This window comes from Miniopterus natalensis, chromosome 12, assembly GCF_054644295.1.
Source record: "Miniopterus natalensis isolate mMinNat1 chromosome 12, mMinNat1.hap1, whole genome shotgun sequence".
In the NCBI taxonomy this organism is placed as follows: Eukaryota; Metazoa; Chordata; class Mammalia; order Chiroptera; family Miniopteridae; genus Miniopterus; species Miniopterus natalensis.
In genome coordinates, this window is record NC_142092.1 from 49,343,629 (window position 1) to 49,366,544 (window position 22,916).

The following is a 22,916-nucleotide window of genomic DNA, read 5'->3' on the forward strand; positions in this document are numbered from 1 at the left end:
AACCTAGCTAACTGTCCAGCCTAGGATCTTACCGTGCCTCCTCCAGGCCCTATCCTCTGTCTGAATTATCATGGCATACCCCTCTAGCCCACTCTGCCAACCTCTCCACAGACTGAGTCTACCTGCCCTTCAGGGGTCACCTCTTCTAGGAAGTATCCCCTGACCTCAGCCCCTCTCGAGACTAACCTTGATTTCAGCCTATGGTATCCTAATTGCCAGTTTCCCTGCTGGCTTCCCTGCCTGGCTCCCCATGAGCCCCTCAAGGGCAGGGGCTGTACCACATTTGCCCCTACCCCCCTGCCTAGCACTTGCCTGCAACAAAACAAGTGCTCAACAAAAGACTGAAAAAACTTAATAAGCTGCTGTTTCACTTTATTGGGGAAAAATATCAGTTTTCTTACCAGATAAATTGGATGAAACCTAATAACATCCCAGTCAACACTAATTCCCTGCTGAATTAATTTATACATTCACTTGCACGCTTAATAACATAGCCATATATTTTAGAGAGAACAGGTGGTGATGAACGACAGGCTTAATTAGGGAAATCATTTCACCTAAAATAAAAATATACAAACTCCAAGTGCAGCGATTCAGGAGCAAAAGAAAAAAAACCCCACATGTTAAGAACAAAAGCTCCAAACTGCCTTCATTCCTTCTAATTAAGTTTCTCTTTAATCTGCAATTTGAAATGGCAATTCTTTTAATTTAGTGATTTTCTGCAAAAGATAAAGGAAGACACAGCCCTCAAAAGAATATGTGCATTTAGAGAAAAAAATATGCCACCCCTGCAGAGCCCTTAGAATGACAGGACCTAATTAATTCCACCTTTAGGCAATTACAAGTGGAAGTCAGAGTTCTCTGGGAGGGTGGGGAGACTGAGATGGGCAGGACCAGACCCCCTCGGCGGTGGCAGAAGCCTCGGTGACAGGCTCCACCAGCCTTTTTCTCCAGGGCAGGTGAAAAGGCCCCTCTGTGATGCCTGAAATGTTCTTCCAAAAGTTCTAGTCTGATAACAGACCTCATCCATTAACACCTTGCTGACTGGTCATGAGATAGATAACTTGTGTCTGCACTTACATTAATTTAAGTAATTTTAAACACCTTGCTGACCAAAGTAGCTGGCGGCACGGGCGAGTCCTGGCTTGAAATAGCGGGTCAGCAAGGTGTGTCCACGACACAGCGCAGGTGCTGGGGGGGAGCACCTGGCACTCATTTTACTTCTTTCCCTCTCCTGCCTTGTCTGTCCCTAAACCTAACGCAGGGCTTGGCATGCAGACAGTGTTTAGTAAATGTTTGCTTAGATGAAGCAAATGTGTCCTTCCGGGTCCAGGTCCTTTCTGTTTATGGTTTAGGGCTGGCCAGAGGACAAGTTCCAAAAAGCTGATGGGCCTCTAAAGCACAGCTCTGCTGGGCTCACCGACCCTCGCTGGCTCCCAGTGCTCAGGATGGAGGGCAGACTCCTCACTCTGGTGCTCGAGGTCCTCAGTGACTTGATGCCAACTTGACTCGGATACATTTTCTCCTACAAAACCCCTCTGGGCTTCACATCTAGCCCAAAGCTCCAGTCACAGGAATGGCCAGTCCCCAAATCCATTACCAGCCTTTCTGCCTCTAGGCATTGTCTGTCCCTGCCCTCTAGAAACGTTTCTTCACTATCTGTGTAAAAAAGTCCCAGCATTCTTCCAAGTTCTGCTCCAACGCTGCCTCGTGGGGCAAGTACTGCCCTAGACCCCCGCATGGAATTCCTTTCTCCTCTTTTGGGCCCTGCTTTGGTCTGATCCCACCCGTCTCTAGGACAGTGCAGTATGGAGGTGTCTTCTCAGAACCCAACGGAGATGGGGCGTCGTGCCTCAGCTCCTCTGAACCTCCCCACACCCATCACACAGACAGCTCCAAAGAAAGGCCAGGCACTGGAAGAAATGCAGTGGCTCAGCATCATGGAAAGGGTGCGAGCTTTAGAGTTAGGAAGACCCAGGTTTGAATCTTGCCTTGCCATTAATTACTGTGACTTGGGGCAAGTTTCTAAAACTCTCTTGAGCCAAAGCTGCCTGTTTTGTAAAATAGGGCCGACAATACCCAGAGCATAAAGGATTGTGGAGGTGGTTAGTAACAGACAATGCCCCAAAGCCCAGGCAGGCTCCCTGTACATGGTGGTCCCCCTCCCCATAGCTGCACCCATGCTCAGAACAGCTCCCCTTCATGTGCGCAAGAGGATAAGAGACCTTGTATTGGAAGTCACCCTCCCTCAACCTCTGCTGGAATTCCTATCTAAGGGGAAGCTCCAAGAGGACAGAATGTGATCTGTTTTGTTCACAGCTGAATCCCCAATGCCTAGAACAGTACCTGATGTATATACCGTAGATGCTCAATATCTGCTGAGTGAATGAATCTCCACCCAGGTCAGCAGGACCATAAAACCTCCATCCAGCCTCAAATTACTTTAAAAGTTTTGAAAAACGGCCTAACCTTTACTGAGTGCTTTCTGTGCATGGGCAGGCACATGTGAGGACCTGATATGGCATTCTCCTCTGACTCTCACAGTGAACCCAGGTGGGCAGGTGCCACTTTGTCCATGTTTTTACAAATGAGGCCTTTTACAAGCAATCTGCCCAAGCTGTCAGGAGCAGGTGTCACGCAAGGGAGTGGGCCCTGGACCCCAGCCCTTGACCCCTCTGCTTTGGGATTGAAGACCTGGGCGGCCTTCCTTCACCTGAGGGTGCCCCAGAAGTGCTTTTCCCTAGGGAGGGGCAGGTAGAGGAGAGTCCACATTCTGCCAAATGTCCTCCAGTATTCCCGGCTGACCAAGGGTGTGGATGGTGGCCTGTGGGAAGAAGGGCCTTTCGAAGGGAACTAGAAGGAAGCACAGTGGGGCCAGGGTCGTGGGCCCCAGGTGAAGCCTACAAGGTGCTCTAAGTTCAGTGGCTGCTTCTTCCTGGCTGGCCTGGAGTCTCCGACTCTCCCAGGCCTCCAGTACAGGACAGAGTCCCTGATGCAGAGGCAGTGAAGACTGAGAATGATTGGAAACAAGACATTATGCAAGAGCAACCTGAAAGGAGCTCTCAGTCCACTGAGGAGGTTTCCTTAGGCCCTCTGTGGATGAGACGGAAATTAATACGGGCCATGTTTGCAAACCATATGGGACTGACAGGAGGGGCCTGGATAGCGTTCCAGCCTGTGTCTGTTCATGGACGTCCTATTATTCTGAGAACACAAGGACAAAGACAACAGTCTGAGTGCCCAAGGCCACCCCTTCTGCACAATCCTTGGTGCCAGTTCCTCCACACTGCTGACAGCCAGGCCACAGTCCTGGTGTGTCTGTGTGGGGGGAAAGTGGGGAGGGCAGGGGTGGAGAGGTACAGAGGAGGCAAGAAGGGAGACAGTGCTTTGGTGTGGAGAGGTGAGCTAGGCCACCTGAGCCAGCCCCAAAGTCTATGGAAACACCATAAGCTTTCACAACACTGCACAAAGCACTTGCAGTTGTCTAAGGCTGTTCCTGTGACAATGGTCCTCTGCTGCTTCAACTTGCTACACATATGCTCTACATCATCTACAAGTATTAGAATTCCCAGTTTGCAGATGGAGAAACTAAGGCCCAGAGAGGTGCAGCTCCCCTTTCCCATCTCCCCCACCCGCCCCGTGAGTGACAGTTGTATTGCCAGGTAGGCTGTAAGACAACATGTGGCTTAGCAAATGTTCAGTTTGCATTTCCAGGGTTGCCAACAAGAGACTTCTGTGTTCACCTCGCAGACACATGCAGGCCCCAGGGCACCACGCTGCCACATCTTGTGGGCGGTGCCCAAGAACAGAGGTCCTCATTGTGAGGGGAGGGAGCGGTGACTCTCCACAAAGCAGGGCATCAGGAAGGCTGTGGGGCAGGTGCCAGGACGCCGCCCTGGTTCCAAGAACACAGTCCATGCAAGTAGAGCCAAGCCTGGGCTGGGGAAGGGGGGTCTGGCACAAGGAGCCATGCCCTCATCCTCTTATTCTGTGCCCCCATAGGAAACATGGACCCACTGCCTGGTGAAAAGATCCCGTCCCAAAGGCAGCTGCTTGGCTACGGGAAATGTAAAGAAAAATCCTGATGAAAATGATTAAATGACCCAACACAGAGGCCTCTACCTGCTGAAGCAAGCAATTCTTATGGTCATAACTCACTTTAAAGATGAGAAAAGGAGGGCTGGAAAAGGGACTGACTTCCCCAAGTCAACAGCTTGACTTGAACTTGGACTTGAACCCAGGTCTTTTGAATGCCAGAGGCCTCTAATGAGCTCAAATCCTGTCTGCAGCATAACATTCTCAAAACAACAGAGGAACAACAGTGATACCAAAAGCCAGCATCACTGGGCACTTGCTGTGCCCCTGGACTCGGCACTTATTGTCACTCCATTTTACACATGAGGAAACAGAAGCAACCTGCTCAGGTCACCCCACTAGCAAGTGGCAACACAGGGCTTAAAATCTAGACCCCCTGGCACTTGAAATCGTGTGTACACTGCCAGTTCTGTGTCGGGCTCACCTTCAGACAGAGATAGCCTGCTAGCGACTGATGCTGTCCCCCGACACTTCCATCTGCACTCACCCACAGACACTTAGAATTCTGGGGCCTGAGAAAGGGGCTTTTCCCCTACCCACAAGCCTCAGAGGACCTGCAGGGAGCAGGGTGGGCATTTGTGGAAACGAATTTCCCTGTCAAGGAGCCCCAAAGCCCCAGCCCATCTGTTTATATGTTTCTGCTGTTGCCCCTCCACAGATGGCAGCGAGGGAAGGCAGGAGAGACAGGAGGGGACAAGCCAGGTGCATGGCTCTCTGCCTGCCATCCACTGGCACACCAGTCTCCCCATCCCCAATGTGGCATCCGGATGCGTAGGCAATCCTCAGACAGGCAGGGACATCCTCTCTCCCTGGGAGTGCAGACCAGGGGCAGCAACCTCAGCAGTCAACAGCCACTCAAAAATGCCCGTCCAAGTGCAAGTCCCCCAGCCTTGTTTTGAGAGAAGACAGATATACAGCATAAAAGAATGATATGAAAACAAACCATCTCTATGTGAGCAGACCACGTCATTATGATTATAGCATCCTCAAGAGAACTTGGGGTTGTTTTTCCCTGAGACCTGAATTATTCAATAACTTAACAAATAAGCGCGTGTTCAGTGAGTGCCAGGCATTGATCTAGGTGGGGACCCAGATGTGAACAAGGAGGCAGAGTTTCTGACCTCATGGAGCTTAAAAATCTCTATCCACATGAAGATCTCTGATCTGCCAAACAGAAGAGCAAAGACATTCTATCAAATCTTTGTTTTTTCCCCCACAAAGGAGACAAAGGCACTTAAAGGAACATTTCTATCTATCAGTATAATTAGCAGATGAATCAAAGCTATTAAACGCTAGTGTTTCTCTTTTCTTTCTTTCTTTTTTTTTGGTTACTAAATGAATTCATTCATAAGTCAAACAGAAAAGCCAACTGGAAAAACCTGTCCCTCAGTAACATATTAGCCAAAGGAAACAAGTGATCCCAGCTCTCCCATTTAAACCCTGCTTTTCTCTGCAGACCTGCTGTTCACACGTGTTAAATATTAATTACAACTGTTACTGATTAGTACATAGCAAAAAGCTCCTGGTACAAACACAATTGTTAATTTCCTTGCAGGCCCAAGGCACTCTGGGAAGTTGTGCAGGAGGCAGGAAGCATCATGGGAGCCCAAGTGGGGCCAATGGTGGAGGAGGTGGTATTCGCCGGGTGCACCAGGTGAGGGTGGCAGGTCTACGATTCCCTGAGGAACCTTCTGCAGAGGCTGAGCCTATTTCTTCTGAGTGCCAGGGGATGAGTCACAGGCTCAGTGGGAACAGCGAGCCTGGAGCAGTGCCCGCTGCACACGTCAGCACAACCGGCTTTGGAGCACTTGTGTTTGACTGTGATAGTGACAAGTCACGGAGTGGGTACAACTGCTTCTGCCTCAACAAGCCAAGCCACCTCACACCAGCACAAGGTAAAGGGACTGTTCAGACCTGCCCTTTCCACACTCGAGGTGTCGATGCAGCAGTGGAGAGGAAGCCTTTGCAGTCAGACTGACCAAGTTCATTGGCTGTGTGGCTGTGGGCCAGCTGCTCACCCTTTCTGAGCCAGAGTATTGTCATCTGTGTCATGACAATGAAACCACACCCACGTTAAAGGGCTTCCTAGGGTTAACCCATGCCAGCTTCATAATTGGTGTTCACTTAGTGTTAATACTCTGCCCTCCCCTCATCCCCCCCTTACCTTAATAGCATAAATTTAAATTAGCCAACTGAGCTGGCTCAGAGATGACTCACAATTATTTAGGAAATAGACATACCTGGGTTCTTACTTTCCTTTTCTTTACCCTTTTAGCCTCACTTGATGAGGCTGGGAAGGTGTCAAAACTCAAGAGGGTGCCTGGCTAAGGGGGGAACAACAGCATGAGCACCCCAGCCCCTAAGCTGACAATGACAAGGGTGTATCTGACTGTTCCAGAATAAAACAATGCATACCCATACAGGATGTGGTAGCAGCACAGAAGGGTCACAGCCCAACATGGAATGAGGGGTGGGAAAGGGACTGGTCATGTCAGGGGAGACTTCTTGGAGGAGGTGACATTGATACCAGCCAACCCAAGCTGTGACCTCCCCTCCCTAACTTCACCCTGACCCCAGCACCTAACACAGTACGTACTTGAGTATGTTCTAGGTTCTCAAAGTAAGGTCCCCAGATCAGCAGCATCAGCAACACCTGGGACCTTTGTTAGACTAGCAAATTCTCATGCCTCATCCCTGGAACCTACTGAACCAGGAACTCTGGGGGTGGGACCCAGAAATCTGGTTAATACTTCTTCCAAGTGATTCTAACAAACGCTCTGGGCAAACTAACTGATCCATAACTGAGTTACAGCTGAATGGGGAAGGGGCAGAGGACCCTGTTACACCCAGGGACCAGTGAATAAAGAATGGAAGACCCAGGTGGCTCGTGGTTGGAAGTATTGCTGGAATTGAGATTTAGGATTTCCTACAGTAACGTTGCTTTCCACACCATCTATGCATCTCATTGCCAGGCATAATGGAATGAGCTTTGTAAATGGGTCCTCTGTGCCCTCTAAGTACCTCTTTATGCAGTAGTACTGTTTTAATATTAAATTAAATTTTATTTAATACAGCAAGCCTTCCCTGAACACCAATAACCATTCTCTCAAGTGTGACCCTTTAGGGCTTACAAAGTCTTTTCATTCAGATCTTTTCCCTTGATCATCACAGAGATCCAGTGTGGCAAGGGTTGTGACTATCCCCATTTTACAGATGGGGAAACTAAGACTCAGGAGATTGCAGAACCTGTTTGAGGTCCCACAGGTGGTGAGTGGTGAACCTGTGTGTGAACATGGGATTGTCTGATTCTTACTGTCCCATTGACTCCTGAGATGCAAGACACTGTCCTGAGTTTTCTAGGGCAGAGGAACCCAACAAAGGAGCTAGTGGGGAAGACAGACAAGTATCCCAAATAACTATGTTCAGCACCGAGTAATAGGTCTATCTTCTATCTTTGCCGAGAGGCAGACCCTCACACCAGCCAGCACCACCCTGAGACAATGTAGAATTACCTGAGGCTGCTTCTCCTGCCCCACACTGGGCAGGGAGCTCCACAGAGCCCTTGGGGGCCTGGGGCTGTGGGCCCGCAGGAAAGCCATTTCTAGACCCACCTGGCCAGTCTCACAATTTGCTGCCGTAAAGACTCTCAGTGGGTGAGTGAAGCAGGGTAGGAACTGAGTCTAGCCAGCTCTGGAGTGAGGTGTCTCTGCCAGGTGGGAAGGGGGTTGTCAGGTTGATGGAAGCCACACCACCTCTGTGGATGGTGAGGTGGCAGCCTGTGGGTGAAAACCTGACCGGGCATCTGTCCTGGGGGTTGGGATCAACAAAGGTCGCGCAAGTGGAATGGGGCCCACTGGGCGGGTTATAGTGGGGGTGGGTGTTCTGGCTGAGGCCACACTCAGCTTCCTGGAGGGAGAGAGCAGGCAATGAAGGCTCAGAATTTTGTGAGAGCTTGTGGTGTTTCTCACTCAGCTGGCCACAGAACTCCGAGAAAAAGGAAGACTTTCAGGGCCGGCAGGAAAGACCTTTCAAAGTAAGGTCCCCAGATCAACAGCATCAGCAACACCTGGGACCACTTGTGTTCGTGAAGCTAAGGCTGCCTCACACCCTGCAATAGCTGTTTTCACGAGAACAGGGAGTGATAATGGAGCCTTCCCAAGGCTGCAGCCACCAGAGTCTGGCCGAGACCGAATGGCTCTGCTTCCATAAAGGCTGGTCTGGAGCTGCTGGCCCAGAGGACTACATCTGTGGAGACTGCCAAAGCCCCTTTGAGAAGGGTCTCTTTTCACAAATGCAAAGCAGGACAGAAGGGCGGGAAGCACTTCTGCTTCACAGACTGAATCATGGAGATAATTCAGAGGCCTTGCCTTCTCTGGATCTCTGACCAGCATGCAGGGGAGAGGGGGTGTCTCTGATGGACGCAGCTCAGCAGCATCCCTGGAGGTGACACAGGCTGGCCTCCTGCTGCTGGCAAAGCCCTCGGCATCCACCCTGACTCAGGTAAACTTCTGCTTGCAAGTTCCCAGTGAGGGGAAGCTCGTTATATACTTTCAGGTGTAACTAAAATTCTTACTACTCTCCTGGACCCTAAATCCCTGTCTCCTCCTTGGTGGGCCCAGCTCTGTCCTTTGGGGGTCCCTCATACTCCACACCTTTTGGAGATTTGACAACACTAATCAGGTTCCCTCATTCAGGCTAAACATGCAGAATCAAAGAATACAAGGCTTGGAAAGAGGCGGTAATGATTTTGTCCAGGCAACTTTATCCCTCACAGATGTTCCCCAGCTAAGGATCCTGCACCCCAGGTTGCCACAACCCATCACAGAGCTCCCGAGAGTTCAGAAAATCTGTGTGGGGTGTTTTGAGTAGGTTTTGTAATAAGGGGGACAGGGCCTAGCCAAGCACTTGCCTTGCTCCCTGACAACACCAATGACTTGCTCCCCCCCCCCCCCCCCACTCTGCTCACCCAGCCGGGAACATCCTTCACTCGGGAGCAGCCACACTTCTGGGTTTACAAATGGGACCGTGGCAGCACTTTAGCAATCAAGCCAGTCGAGCTGTTGCAACTCATCCTCATTACTCGACAGGTGGCCTATCTCCTCTCACTCCATCTCCATTCTGGGCTGAAAATAGGAGTTGCTCTTCACCTACCAAGGCTGCACTGGACAGGCTCTGTCCACACACTTGGGGAAGGACCCAGACATGACTAAAGGCAGTACTCACGGCATCCCTCCAGCCCGAGGGAAACAGCTTCCTTCTGTGCCCCAGAAATCAGACCTGAGCCAAAAGCTTCTTGGGAAAAGTACAACCAGACATGCTCCGGAGCAATTCACAGAGAGATAAGTGACTCCATGGACACAGACGGGGCTGTGGTTCTGAGTCTGTCTTCTATTGACCTATAATAACACTTGTGATACAACTCGGTGACACACAACCAAGTCCAGAATGGATACTTGTGACTCAAAGAAACTTATTCAGAGGCCTTGTGATCCTTTGTGAAAAACCAAATGTACATAAGTCCTGAAACCATCTTTGGGCAGAAGTGGGCACATGCTGGCCTGAGAGCCTTCTGAAGAGATGGTGTGTGTCCAGTAGGGCAAGCGCTTTTCACTTGAATGTGCACACGAATCACCTGGTGGTCTTGTTAAAACAGATTCTAACTCTGCAGGTCTGGGATGGGACCCAAGACCCTATGTTTCTCACCAGTAGCTGGTCCGGGGACCACATTTTGGGCAGCACGGTGCCAGGCTAGACTAGAGCATCAAAAGCAGGATAGCCCTTGAGTGACCTGCAGGTGCTCAGTCCAGGAGAGGGGTGGAGGTAAGACCCTACACCTGTCTGCAATGCTAACTCATGCCACGGGCCCTTGGTATCTGGCAGAGTTGTCACATGAGCTCCTTTAGCCCTTTAATCAAACTGGTGTTTGTAAAGAGCAAGTTCTTGGACAGCACTGGCTCCATTCTGGCTCCTCTCACATCCAGGAGGAGTCTTGCCCCTTATTAGCTATGCTAGGGGACAGGGACAGTCCTCGGATTCCCTTGTGCCAAGGGAAGAGGCCGCAAAATGCATGGGAGAACCTGAGATGACCAAGGACCTCCAGCCACATGACTACTCTCACTACTGGCTCTCAGCCAAGCGCTCACAGCCTGGCAGGCGAGACCAGAACCCACACAATGAACTCTACATAGTGAGAGAAATGTTCACCAGGGATAAGTGCAGGAAGCTCGCCAGGCCCAGAGAGGCAGTAAAGAAGCCCACGGGGTACATGGCTGTGCCAGGAAAGGCTCACAGAGATGGCGACATTTGAGCTGGACCCCAACGGAGGCTCAGGATTTTTCCAGGTAAGATACAGGAGGGAAAGGCATATAGGTAGAAGGAATGGGATGTGCACAGAGCACTACATCCAGGGAACTGTGAGTAGTATGTGCTGGAACAACCAGAACATCAATTGAGGGGATCGGAATTGTGGGTAAGGCAGAGGCCCCACTGTTCGGGGCCAGAAAGGGAGGAAAGGTCTAGTTGTGCATGAAAAAGAGAGATTTCAGGCAATAGGAATTTTAAGGAAATTAAAAATGTAAACACTCCCTTTATGACCTTTAATGTGGTAAGAATTAAATTAGTCATTTGATGTCTTTGTTTCACATGCCTAAGTTTTTAAATGCATAAAATATTTTTTTGTGTCTGGCTTCTCACCTCTTAACATTAAACAAAAACATTTCCTTAGGTTGTTCTAGACTTTGTCAACAGCACTTTTTAGTGGCTGCACAATATTCCATTTAGTCAGTCTCTATCTGCTAGGTATTCAGGTTGTTCCTTATCTTTGATGATCCTGAGTGATGCCTTTTCTGAATTTTAGATCATAACCTAGGCATGAATCCTAGGGACTGCAATTAGAATCAAATGGTGTGAACAAGCTCAGGACCTTGGCGCATGTGTCAGACTGTATTCCAAAAGGCTATGGAACAGTTTAGTACCGTGACAGGTACTGGATTCTAGAAAGCCAGTCTTGGAGTGGGGTGGAGGGGAGGCACCTGAGTCACTCAGGGGGCTCTTGCCAGGGCAAGGGCCAGCCCCTGAGGTCAGGATATGCCCGTGGTTTTGCTCTGTGAACAGGTTCATGCTAAAGCTGGAACAGGACACAGAACAGCCCTGGATGCATACAGGCCTAGGGCAGCCACACAACTAGGTGGAGGCATTGGGCTCCCTCGGGCCCAACAGGAGATGCAATGCAGATTGGTTTTGTTTTAGTTTCTAAGAAAGTTCCTTCTGAAGTCTGAAATCTTGGCTTCAGTGAGCTAGAGCATTACCAACAGGACCAAGACAGTCAGACAATGAGATTATCTGGGCCGTCTATGAAGACTGGGGAGACTGGAACTGAGACCCAGGATTTCCCCTTGACCTGGCCTCCTTTCTTTCCAGGACCCTCATTTTTGAGGGACTCAGCTGTACTAGAAGAAAGGACTGGATTATCCAATGCAGCCCTTGGTTTACCTGAGCAGACAGGGACCAACCATTGCCGAAGGTGAGTGTCCAAGGTGGGTCAGTGGCTGCCTCTGAGCAGGGCCACTGGCTCCTTACCTGCCAGAGCTGGGATGGTGACCCGGTTCCACTCCCACGGCTGGTCGTACTCATCGGCGGGCCTGTCGTCATCCTGGGGCAGCTTGCTCTCCCGCAGTCGGGGGCTGACTGCACTCTCTGAGTCCGAATCGAAGCTTTGGCCCTCGGGTTCGTAAGGGGTATCATATAACTGGATGCCTTTGTGCTGGGACCGGACACTTTCCTGCCTCTGAAATTCTGCAGGCAAAAAAAGGAAGCAGAGGTGTCACAGAATTGAAACAGCATTTCCTCACCTGGGATCTGCCAGGTGACACACCCACAGGAGTTCTGAGCTGCCAGCCAAGGAGGTGAGGACTGTATAGGAACAGTCCCCCTTTCTGTGCTCAATCTCTCCTCCTAGCCCTTGGAGACGGCATCTCTGCTCTCACCAGGCAAGGCTTCCTCACAAAGATCTCAGGCTCTGGGTACTGAGAGAGGCAGAAGGCCCACTGCCTCCATCCGCTGGTTCACTGCAGTCTCAAGGGCAAGGCCTGACATGCACACGATGTCCCAGGTGTGTTCCGACACCAGCCCAGGGCACACAGAGCTCCCACCCCCTCGCTTCACAGACAAGTGGAATCTTCCCCACTAGGGTCGTTCTTCATCCTCAGGACTTTCATTCCCCATCTGAATATTGAGTGAGGAGACCGTGCCCAACGATCCTCAGGTTTTCACCCAGCTTGCAGCCATTTCAAAAGAACTAACTAACAAGCCTCCCCAGGGGACCTGGGGTCACCGTTTTCACCCCTATAAAGTGACTTCTTCCCGGCATTTCTATCTCCCCCACAGCCTGCCTGTCTCCTAACACCCGGAGCACATCTGAGGGATGTGAGAGCAGGAGTCTAGTTCCACTTCCGAGTAAGGAAGGAAAGCTCTTAATCATCTGGAGATGATGCCAAGGTCCGGCTCCTATGTGGGCTGAGGAGTGAACTCCATTTCAGCTGCTGCTCATTCTCGAGAGGACGGTGGGGGCTAAAAGAGGGATGCAAGGATGCTAGAGTCGGGTGCTTCTGAGTCAAACAGAGACATTTTCCCTGCTTTGATCATAAACACCCACTGTGTGCAGGGCCCGGATGGGGACATGGGGAAGGGAGAGCTCACTGTAGAGGCTGCTCTCGGGAAGCCCACCATTTTCAGAAGAGATACAACCTAAATCACCATAACACTCTACGGCAAAGGGATTCAATGCAGGGCCTGTGAGGGATGAGTCATGAGGAGAGATGGCATTTGAACTGACAGCTCTGACAGGTGGGAACAGGAGAGGGCAGAATTTCCTATGGTAGGACCAGGGCAAGCCAAGACCACAGGGCTGGGGAGAACGTGTTCACTGCCTGCTTTCCTGTTTTACTGTGGTACAACATATAACACTTGCCATTTTGACCATTTTGAGTGTGCAGTTCAGTGGTATTAAGTATATTTATTCAACCATCGTTACCATCCATTTCCAAAACTTTATCATCTTCCCCAACTGAAGCTTTGTACCCATTAAACAATAACTCCCTATTTCTCCCTCTCCCAGCCCCTGGAAACCACGATGCTATTTCTGTCTCTATAAATTTGATACTTTGGGTACCTCACATGATGAGAATCTTATGATATTTGTCCTTCTGGCCTTGCTTATTTCGCTTAGCATAATGCTTTTAAGATTCTTCCATGTTGTAGCATGTTTCAGAATTTCATTTCTTTTTAAGGCTGAATAATATCCCATTGTGTATGTCTATTCACTGTCCACTTTTGCTGGAGTACTGGGTCCAAGGAGGTGAGAGAGTGGAGGTGGGGCTTGAAACAAAAGGGTGCAAGCCCTGAGTGAGCTGTTTAAACAGCTGCTCAAACTCGAGGCATCCTCCAAATCAGGGTTCCAGTGGCAGAGAGATATGGTAGAATCCCATGTGCCTTGAAGAGCAACTGAACAAAACACACAGCCCTCGCAACCAAGAGTGTTGCTTTCAGGCTGGGCCTCACGATCCAAGGCCAGCTCATGGGGATGAAAGATGTCCTATCCCGTGCACATGCCCTGATACAACAGAAGCCCACTGAGGCTATGCCGGTGGTTGTCAGTGTGGACATTAACTAACGTTAGGGTAGTATTTCCCAAACTTCATTCAGTCACGTACTGACTTCATGAGTTTGCCATTTTTTTGAGTACCAACTAAGTTATTATTTACCGTATTTACTTACTCACTTTTTAGAGAAAATATTATCATTTAAAAAGTAAGCTTTCTATCACCCTCCCAAAAGCCATCATCTACACAGCTGATAAACATAAAAAGAATGAAGAAAGGCTAAACCAACCAGGTAGGTACCATTGCCACTGGGAGGCTGGCCCAAGGCTTGCCTTTCCCTCGGCTGAAAAGGAGATGAGCAGGTACTGGAGAGCTGTCAGGGATGCGAGCACCAGACAGACAGTTTCTTTGGCAAATAAGAGTAACTTTCTCAAAGAGAGAATGGAAAGGAAAAATCCTTCTCACAACATGGTTCTCAGGCCCCCTAAAACCCTGCCTCCTCTGAGAGGGTGTGCCATACTTCGGCAAAGCAAGCTTTACTAGGTCCCGTGAGTAAAATGGAATCATTGGCTAGTTCTGAGGATGATGCTTCCCTTTCTAGGGGGGAGGGAGAAGAAAAGAAAAGAGCTATAAAAGGCAGGACTCGGTCATTTGAAGGTGAAGAACAGCCGAAAAATACGGTAGGTGAACTACCTGACCTGCTTTGTAAGGTCATAGTCATCCATGTCACTCTCGCCCTGGTCTTTCAGCACAGTCTTGCCTCCTATCTTTGGAGAATTCCGAGGGCTGAGGACACCAGATCGTAGTTGGTAGGCATTGGCCTGGAAAACCACTTTCCTCTTCCCCCTATTTCAGAAGCACGACCGGCAACCACTACTGGGTAATACAGTTTACACAGCGCTTTGCATGCGAATCACCATTTCATCTTGGGTATCACAAAGCAATTCACAGATGCACTTCTGTGGGCCCCCAATAATCAGGAGCGCCCTCACTCTCTCTCAGCATCTGGCTCTAAACAGATACTCAATGAATCTGGTCGGGATAAATGAATGACAACTGACAGCCAGATTTACCCCCAATTCCAGTTAATTTATGAAAGTCCCCGGCAGCAGTGGTAAAGTACCTGGAACGATATGCCAAATGCGTACAGTTTAGTATTATGCAATATTCAGGAGAGGCGGACATTCTACATAAATACCAACCTAAAAGGAAAACATGTGCCAGGGAACAGATTAGCTATTAAATCAGAGGGCCTCGTGTGTGCACCTCTCACACAGGATTTATTGTTCCCAAAGCATCTGCGCCTTACAAAGCTGGGTTAGTAATGGCATGCAGTTAGGGCAGGGGATGTTATAATGGCAATCATTAAAACAAGCTTCCCCCGTTTTACATGGTGAATTCAAATTTTCATTAAGGCTCCAACAATAGAGAACAGTTAAGTAAATTATGGCATGCTAACTGGATGGAATATTAAGCAGCCATTAAAATGATAAATCTGAAGATTATGTAGCTACATGGAAAAGCGTGCATGAAATTATGCTAAGTTAAAACGTAAAATACAAGACTGTTTATGTGTTGAGAGCAAACCGCATAATATGTGCTTTCTAAACAAGTCCTGGACAACGTGAACAATGCCCCAGGGGGACTTCTACTCCTTGCTTAGGAATTGCTGAATACCAGCATCCCATAATATCTAAACTCTGAGGACAGCGGCGCTGTAAGTACAGATACACATGAATGAGGGGCTGAAAACCTGACACAGGAAGGTAAACGGCGACTGTGTACAGAGGAAGGAATGATTGCATAATTATTTTTGTAAGTTGTTCTAAATAATAAAAATGCTAGTAAAGAAAAAATGTAATTAAGACAGGAACACATGAAAGTAAATATAATTTTAAGCAGGTTGGGCTTCAGTAGCTGTGTGTTTTGGAAGCAGCTGCCTTTCTCTGAGAAAAGGCCCATTTAGGGAGCATCTTCTCTCCCAGGAGAGATTCGTCAAGAGACCTGGGAAGTCAAGGGCCATCAAGCCAGGCCAACTCACCAGACACCAGTCTCCTGCTTAATGACTATCCTCCTTATTACCTAGACCAAGCTGTGACGATACACAGGCTGATCTAATAGGGAAGCTGGTGACCATATGTTTTAAGTCACAAGTTATCTGGACATCACCATCTATAAATTCATGGAAAATGACCTTTAATATTGGGTGGCAGGCTGTGATTTCATGCCTCTTAGGCAAGAAGTAGAAACATTAAATTGACAGGGTGGGGATTTCTCTTGACCTCTGGAATAGAAAGGTTTTCAAGTGGAACTACATATGGAGAAAGAACAACAAAAAAAGAGCACTTTCTTTGGAATCAGAGAATGTTAGAACTGGAAGAGACCCTGGGCACATTCACCAAGGGCACAGAGTCAGGAGGTGAGGCAGGTGCGCTGACCGAGGGCTGCAGTCATGCAGAAGCAAGGGCCAGGGGACTATCTGAGCAAGGGGTCAAGACACAGCTTGGCACAAACCAGGAGCCTCCTGAGTGGATTTGACAAAGGTTTATTTTATTTTTAAAATATATTTTTATTGATTTCAGAGAGAGGAAAGGAGAGGGAGAGACAGAAACAACAATGATGAGAGAGTCATTGATCGGCTGGCTCCTGCACACCCACTAATGGGGATGGAGCCCACACCCTGGTCATGCACCCCAAGTGGGAATAGAACAGCGATCTCCTGGATCATAGGTCAATGCTCAACTGCTGAGCCACACCAGCTGGGCTTGATGAAGGTTTAGAGTTCCCCAAGCCCACAAGCAATAAGCTATATGCTACATTTCACTCTAGCATTCGTCAACTCTGTGCCTCCCCACCCCTCCTCTTTATTTTTATTTCTTTGGCTGCCAGGAAGCTCATAGTTAATTTTGATGCTTAAATTCAATAGTTATATTAGCTTAGATATTGCATAGGTTCTCTCACCCTTCCTTCTACATGGATTTTGATTACTATTTTAATAGCCTCAATATACACTTTCTTTTTATGGACAGCCTCAAATCTGTATTTTGAAAGCAGATGAACACTTTATAGTAAACACCTTTACTAGTAAGAAGACTGGAAGAAAAGAAAGCTTTTCTTTACCTCTTTACCTCCCCTTCAGGAACAGATTGAGGAGGGGGGGGCTTGGCTTCGGTCTCTGGGAGGCCGAGGCTGAGGAAATAGAGCTGGATGGAGAAGAAAGAGACGCAGTGCTGGCCTCCAGGGAGCCCCTGACAGAAAGACAGCTAAGTTTCCTCAACAGGGGGCAGACACGACGTTACAATTCAGCTGGGGAAACTGGGGAGAGCCTTGAAGAATTTGGACATGAGGTAGTGGCATAGAAAACAGCATTTGATGGAGGTACGGGGGATGGGAACACAGGTGTACCCGGGGAAGGAGGGCCATCCAGGGGGCCCAGGGAAAGGGAGGCAGGTGGAAGTAGGTTCTGATAGCCCTGACTGCCGCAGGATGGCACCTCCAGGAGTGTCTAAGGAGAGGTGCCCTAGAACCTCTGGGCAGGGTGGAGCTGGATGGGGAGAGGCTGGCACAGACGTGTAGGAGCCGAGCTGGAAATGACAGACGCTGGCCTGCAGGCCCCTCACCTCTAATTTTCCCAGCTGGGCTTGTCTGGGAATCCACACCAGATCCCAAATCACAGGGTGGCAGAGCTGGGGAGAGACGTGTGGCCCAAGGAGGCCAGCACCTCTCAGCCTATGAAACCTTTCCTCGGCCAGGGTGGGCGTGCTGGCTGTGCCATCGGACCTCTCCCACATGGCTTTGAAGCTCCTGGGACCTGTCCCCAAGATGCCAGGGATGGGAGTGGCCTAGACTCAGAGGTCTAGGGTGACATTACTAGAGCAATGCACCCACCACTGACTGGGTCTGCCCTGCACCAGCAGCCTGGAGGGAGGCAGAGCCCTGAGGCAGGTGAGCAACAGGTTCAACGGCAAGTGTGGTGGCTGAAAACGCGGATCCTGCCAGATTGCTTGGGCCTGAATCCGGGCTCCAGCAGGGACCGGGCCAAGCTGCCCCAGTCTCCTTATCGCTGGAGGGGGAGGCCCACCTTGGAAGGATGTTATGAGTTATACATATGCGTTCAGTGCTGAGGACAGTGCATGTGACACCAAAAGCACTCCAGGAGTATTTTGACTATCTCAGTTACTACTGGGGCTTCCTTGGACACCATTCCAAGACCCCTCCTCCTCTGAGATAGCCCTTCGTCCCCAGAGCCGAGAAGGCCTGCTTCCATAAACCTGACAGGCCAGTCCCATGTTGGAAATGGAAGGGTTTCAGCACCAGCCCCTGAACTACTTCGTTTCTGGATCCACAGCTTCCATGTTAGCTGCTGCTTTGGTAATCTCACACCTCCACGTGGGAGCCCTGCCCTGGATCAACTCTTGTGCGCATCACGAAACACACAGGGGAGGCCTCAGTGACCAGGAGTCTAATTTTACAGATGGGCAAACTGAGGCCTAGGGATGGGAAGAAAGTAGCAGGGACAAGGCCCTCTAACTGCTGGGCGAGGGCTGTTCCTCCTGCTGTTCCTAGATGCTTCCTGACATTTTATCAGACCCTCTAGTTTTCAGTCTTCTGGAGGCAGGGGCACCTAATTCAGGCGGGTCGGGGTTGTAAAAGAGCACCCCCGGCACCCCAGACTGAGTGAGGGGCTCCATGGGGGTGGCGGACGGCTGTTTCTAATTAGACATGCAGCTGACACCCCACCAAGTTCCAGGCACCACATCAAAGAGGAGACAGGGGACATTCTCCCCATCCAAACTGTTAAAAAGCTGCTGGAGAAAGACTCTCTGAACCAGGGTGCTCCAACAGATGCCTGGGTGCAGGTGTCCTCGGAGGCTGAGGTGACAGCATGGGGCACCAGGAGTCCTCCCAGGTGGAGGCTGCAGGCCAGCAAGGGCAGGGCTGGGCAGGGCAGGACGGCTGGGAATCAACGCCTAGAGGCAAACCCAACACAACGAGGCAGAAGGCCCCACCTCCTCCTCTATCTAGTCTGGTTTCCGGAGCTGTCTAGAAGCCAAGAGACTGACTAATTGGAGTTCACTTACCATCTCTTTTCCAGGCGTGCACAGAAACACCCAAGGCACAGAGGGTGAGCTCTGCGGAAGCGGGCGTGGAACAAGAACACTGGTCACATAGGCGGGGCAAAGCGGACATGGCACTGGCCGGCGGAACCTGCACCACTGCTCTTTTCCCCTCAGTCCAAGGGTGAGGGAAAGGCCCAGGTCTGAGTCAGGGAGCCTGGTGTGGTCCCTTCTCTTGGTCATCTACACAGTGACATTGTCATCCCCTGAGACCCCCAGTTTTGCAGCACCAGAGGAGAAACAAGTCTGCACACCTGATAACACTAAATATGTTTTCCTCAGGATCTAAGAGGCCACGCAGGCCTCTTCACAGAGCTTTGGGTGCTCTCCGTGATTACAGCCCTGCCCGTCACTCCGCACTCTTCCAGTGACTGCCTTTGTGTGCAGGGCCCCTGAGTGGCTACAGGCCCGAGTTCTGTCGCCATCCCCTGTGGAGACTCACTGAGGCGAAATGGCTGCTCCAGGCCTCGAGGCAGTGCATACATGAGTCTGCATTTAGAGCAGCCACTTCCTCAGCAGACAGCCCTCCAATTCCGTATTGACTGCGAGATCCAGAGGGGGAGCCTGCTCTGCTTTGCTTTCTCAAACATCCACTGAGCCCCTACTGTGCGCTAGAGTGCTGAGCACATCTATGGTGTTAGACAAGGCTCCCACCCGGCAAAGGCTTCCTGGTTTAGCAGGAGAATCAGGACCCCAACATCTATAAGCACTGAGTTAATAACAATTACGAGTTACTGAAACCTGTAGGCCCATCCTGGGCACTGGCTGTGCACCATTCCTGAGAGGAAAGTGCTACTGGGTTTTACAATGCAGAAACTGAGGCTCAGGCAAGTTCGGAGGCTCGGGTGGGTTCACCAGTTCTGGCCCCAAGGACCCTAAGGTGGCACAAGACAGTGGCAGCTGGGTGGAGGCAGAAAGGAAGTACAGTCCTTGGGAGTTTGAAAACTTCAGGGAAGAGGTGGCATTTCACAGAATTTCAGGTCTTAGTGCAAGGAGGTCCCTCAGGTCAGGGAAGCTTAGGGACCTGCTTGGTGTCACAGGCAGCACACGGCAGGCCCAGTGTAGAATGCACTCAAGGGAAGGAGGATTCAGGGAGGTGAAGGCAAGGGCACCAGGAGAAAGGGTGACCAAGGCTGGACAAGCACAGATAAAGTCAAGGACAGAGGAAAGCTCCAGGGATTGAGAGAGAAAGCCATAGTTTGAGTTGCTTTGGGCCCAGGGTTCATGAGGAAGAAGAGGTAGGAAGTGGCTAGGAAAGCAAATTAGAGCTGTGCTATGGAGGGCCTTGAGTGCCAGGAGGAGGGTTGCAGACTCAAAAGGGTTGGAAACTGGAAAATGGACCAGGAGCCTTAATCAGATTTGCATTTTCACACACACAGGACAAGCCTTTTTAGAAACTGGCAGGAAACATCAGGGTGTAGCAATCAGCTACTGATGACCTGAAAGTCCAACTGGGCAAACAATTAGGGCTCCACCCTTTCAAGAAGTGGACAGAGGATGCCCAGGCTCCAGAAAGAAAACACGCTCTTGCAAACAGACCTAAATGTGGAAACGAGGATTCCCACTAGGATGAGGGGCAGAGGTTGAAATGGCACCAACATCCTCAGGTCAACTCTCAGAGGGGCAGATGTCCCCCGACGCCCAGCAGGGACTGGCTGGGGCCTTGGCAAATGAGCCAGATGTGAGCCCAGCCTATGCCATCTGAGTTTTGACAGTCGTATTTATAAAGAGGGCCAGCCGCCCACTGGTGCAATCTTCCAGTCTGCTGGGCATGATGAGGTCTGAGTCCAGAGAGGCCTCAGGCCACATTCTAATGTGATAAAGCAGTGGGGGACAGGCTTTCATGCCAGACTAGTCACATCTGCCTGTTCTCATGGTGCCCCACAGAATGAGCCTTGGAGGATCCATGACCACACCCAAGTCCCTGTCCCACCTGCAGCTCAGACAAGCTCAGTGTTGCAGCCCATGTCTTGAAGGCCCAACTCTCGATAACACTCTAAGAATTACTGAGTGCCAAGTGCATGCTGTGCAGGGTCTGTGCTAAGAGCACTGTATCTAGTCCTTCATTTCATTCTCACGACACCTCTGTGGGGGGTACTGGTGACATTGCCACTGTAAAGGTGGTCATACAGTGAGCCAGTGATAGAGGCAACCTGGCTCTAAATCCCATACAGCTCAATTCCTAACTCTGCAGCTGTCTATACCATCTTTCCAAATCAAGTTGGTGCTCCCTGTACTCCACCAGGTCCAAATAACACCAATGTGCTCAGGTCAGCAGGAGAAGCAAGCACTGGAAGAGCCGGGTCTCTAGCCCCACCATGCCAGGCAGGTCTCTTCCACCTCTGGTCATCAGTTTTCTTGTTAGGCAGGTAACGGGGTCATCTGAGGTGTATCTGACTAGGGCCATACACGGGTCCCTACAGGAATCATGGTCAGGCAGTCTGAGAGGAAAGCCAAGGGTAATATCATGAGAAAAAGAGCTGCCTGTCAAGGGGGAATTCAAGCACACTCTAAAACTTCAGAGGGGCAGCTAACACATGCTGCTGTCCCACCACATGTGCTGGCCCTAAGCACGTGATTACAAACTGGCATTGAGAGCAGAGTGCCAGCATCCCAGGACAGAGCCAGGGCCTCTTCTGGGCATGACCCCTCCCTCCACCTAAGGAGGTTACCCCTTGCCACATGCCAGGTTTGCAGCCAAATTGGTCAAACCCACCTGTACCCAATTGGTGGTGGCTGCTGCTGGTCACAACGCCACTGACTCATGCTGAGGGGTGTTGTTGGCATTGTGCCCTGTGCCCAGCACAGCTGTCTGGCCGGAAGCAACTTGCTGAGCTCTGGCAAGCTCTCTGCCTCAGCCTTCCTTGCTTTGGAACGGCTTCAAGAGAGGAACTTATCCCCCTGGGGACTTGGACAACCTCAGCCTTCTGGATGATGGTGACAAGGCTGCCAGCCTGGTACAAGCCTGGCCCCACGCTCACCAGCTGTGTGACCCTGGACAGTCGCTTGATTCATGGGGCTAAGATTCCTTGCAGGTGAGGCAGGAAGGGGCATAGCAGATGGTCTCAGAGGCCTTTCTAGCTCCAGAGTCCCTCAGTCCGATTCTACAAACAATGGATGTTCTCACATGCTTCTTGGTCCAGCACTGGCTCCAGCATGTGAAGGAGGAGAGCACCCATCCTACCAGCGTGTGGGGTCCCTGACCTCAGCATCCCAACCACCTTCCAGCAAACTCCTCCAAAGTTCAACCTCAATATGCAATGAGAGCCCTGCCCAGTGAGCTCTACTCCAATACACAGTTGTGCTTTCCTGCCTGTGATAATTAATTTTGTGTCAAAATATATTCTGAGTGTTTCTATGAGGGTGTTTTTGAACGAGATTAACATTTAAATCAGAATACTGAGTAAAGCAGATTGCTCTCCCTAATGTGGTGGGCCTTGTCCAATCAGTTGAAGGCCTGAATACAACAACAATTCTTACCTGACAGTATTTGAACTGGGACACTGGCTTTTTTCCTGCTTTTGGACTCGAAGTGAAACACTGGCTCTTCCTGGGACTCGAGCCTGCTAGCCTTTGGACTGAAACTACGCCATCAGCTCTCTTGGTTGTCAGGCCTTTGGACTTGGACAGGAACAAAACTATGGGCTCTCCTGGTTTTCCAACTTTCTGACTCACCCTGCAGGTCTTAGGACTTGCCAGCTTCCATAACTGTGTGAGCCAACTCCTTATCATAAATCTCTCTTATTGGCTCTGTTTCTCTGGAGAACCCTAATAAATGCCTCTATGAAGAGTCCTTCCTGCATGCCTAGCACATGGTCGTAGATTGGGCTGCCTGTCCATTCCCCTTTCAAGAAATAGTTCTTGCAAAGACTGTGCACCAACACAGACAGCTGGGTGTATAAAACCTCTTTATCCCAAAGCAGAGGAGATCTCCCACATTTCCTGACCCCCAAAACAGGAATGCAGCCAAGCATCAGCTCCCTAAGAGGGACCAGAAATTCTACCCTCAAAAGACCTAACAATAGCAGAGCCACTGCAAGATCAGAATCTCGGGGTGGGGAGATCCCTACCTGGCCCAGGAATGACTACCTGCCACAGGCCCACC

At 50.2% G+C, this 22,916-nt stretch overlaps 1 protein-coding gene across 2 annotated transcripts in view; it reads right to left on the reverse strand.

Moving 5' to 3' along the window:
• Positions 1-22,916, reverse strand: part of SHB (SH2 domain containing adaptor protein B) — a 124,833-nt gene that overhangs the window by 35,349 nt on the left and 66,568 nt on the right. For both annotated transcript variants that reach the window (XM_087823211.1, XM_087823212.1), the window contains exon 3: positions 11,674-11,889. In XM_087823211.1, coding sequence (XP_087679337.1) covers positions 11,674-11,889 — 216 coding nt within the window. The remainder of the gene's footprint in view (positions 1-11,673; positions 11,890-22,916) is intronic.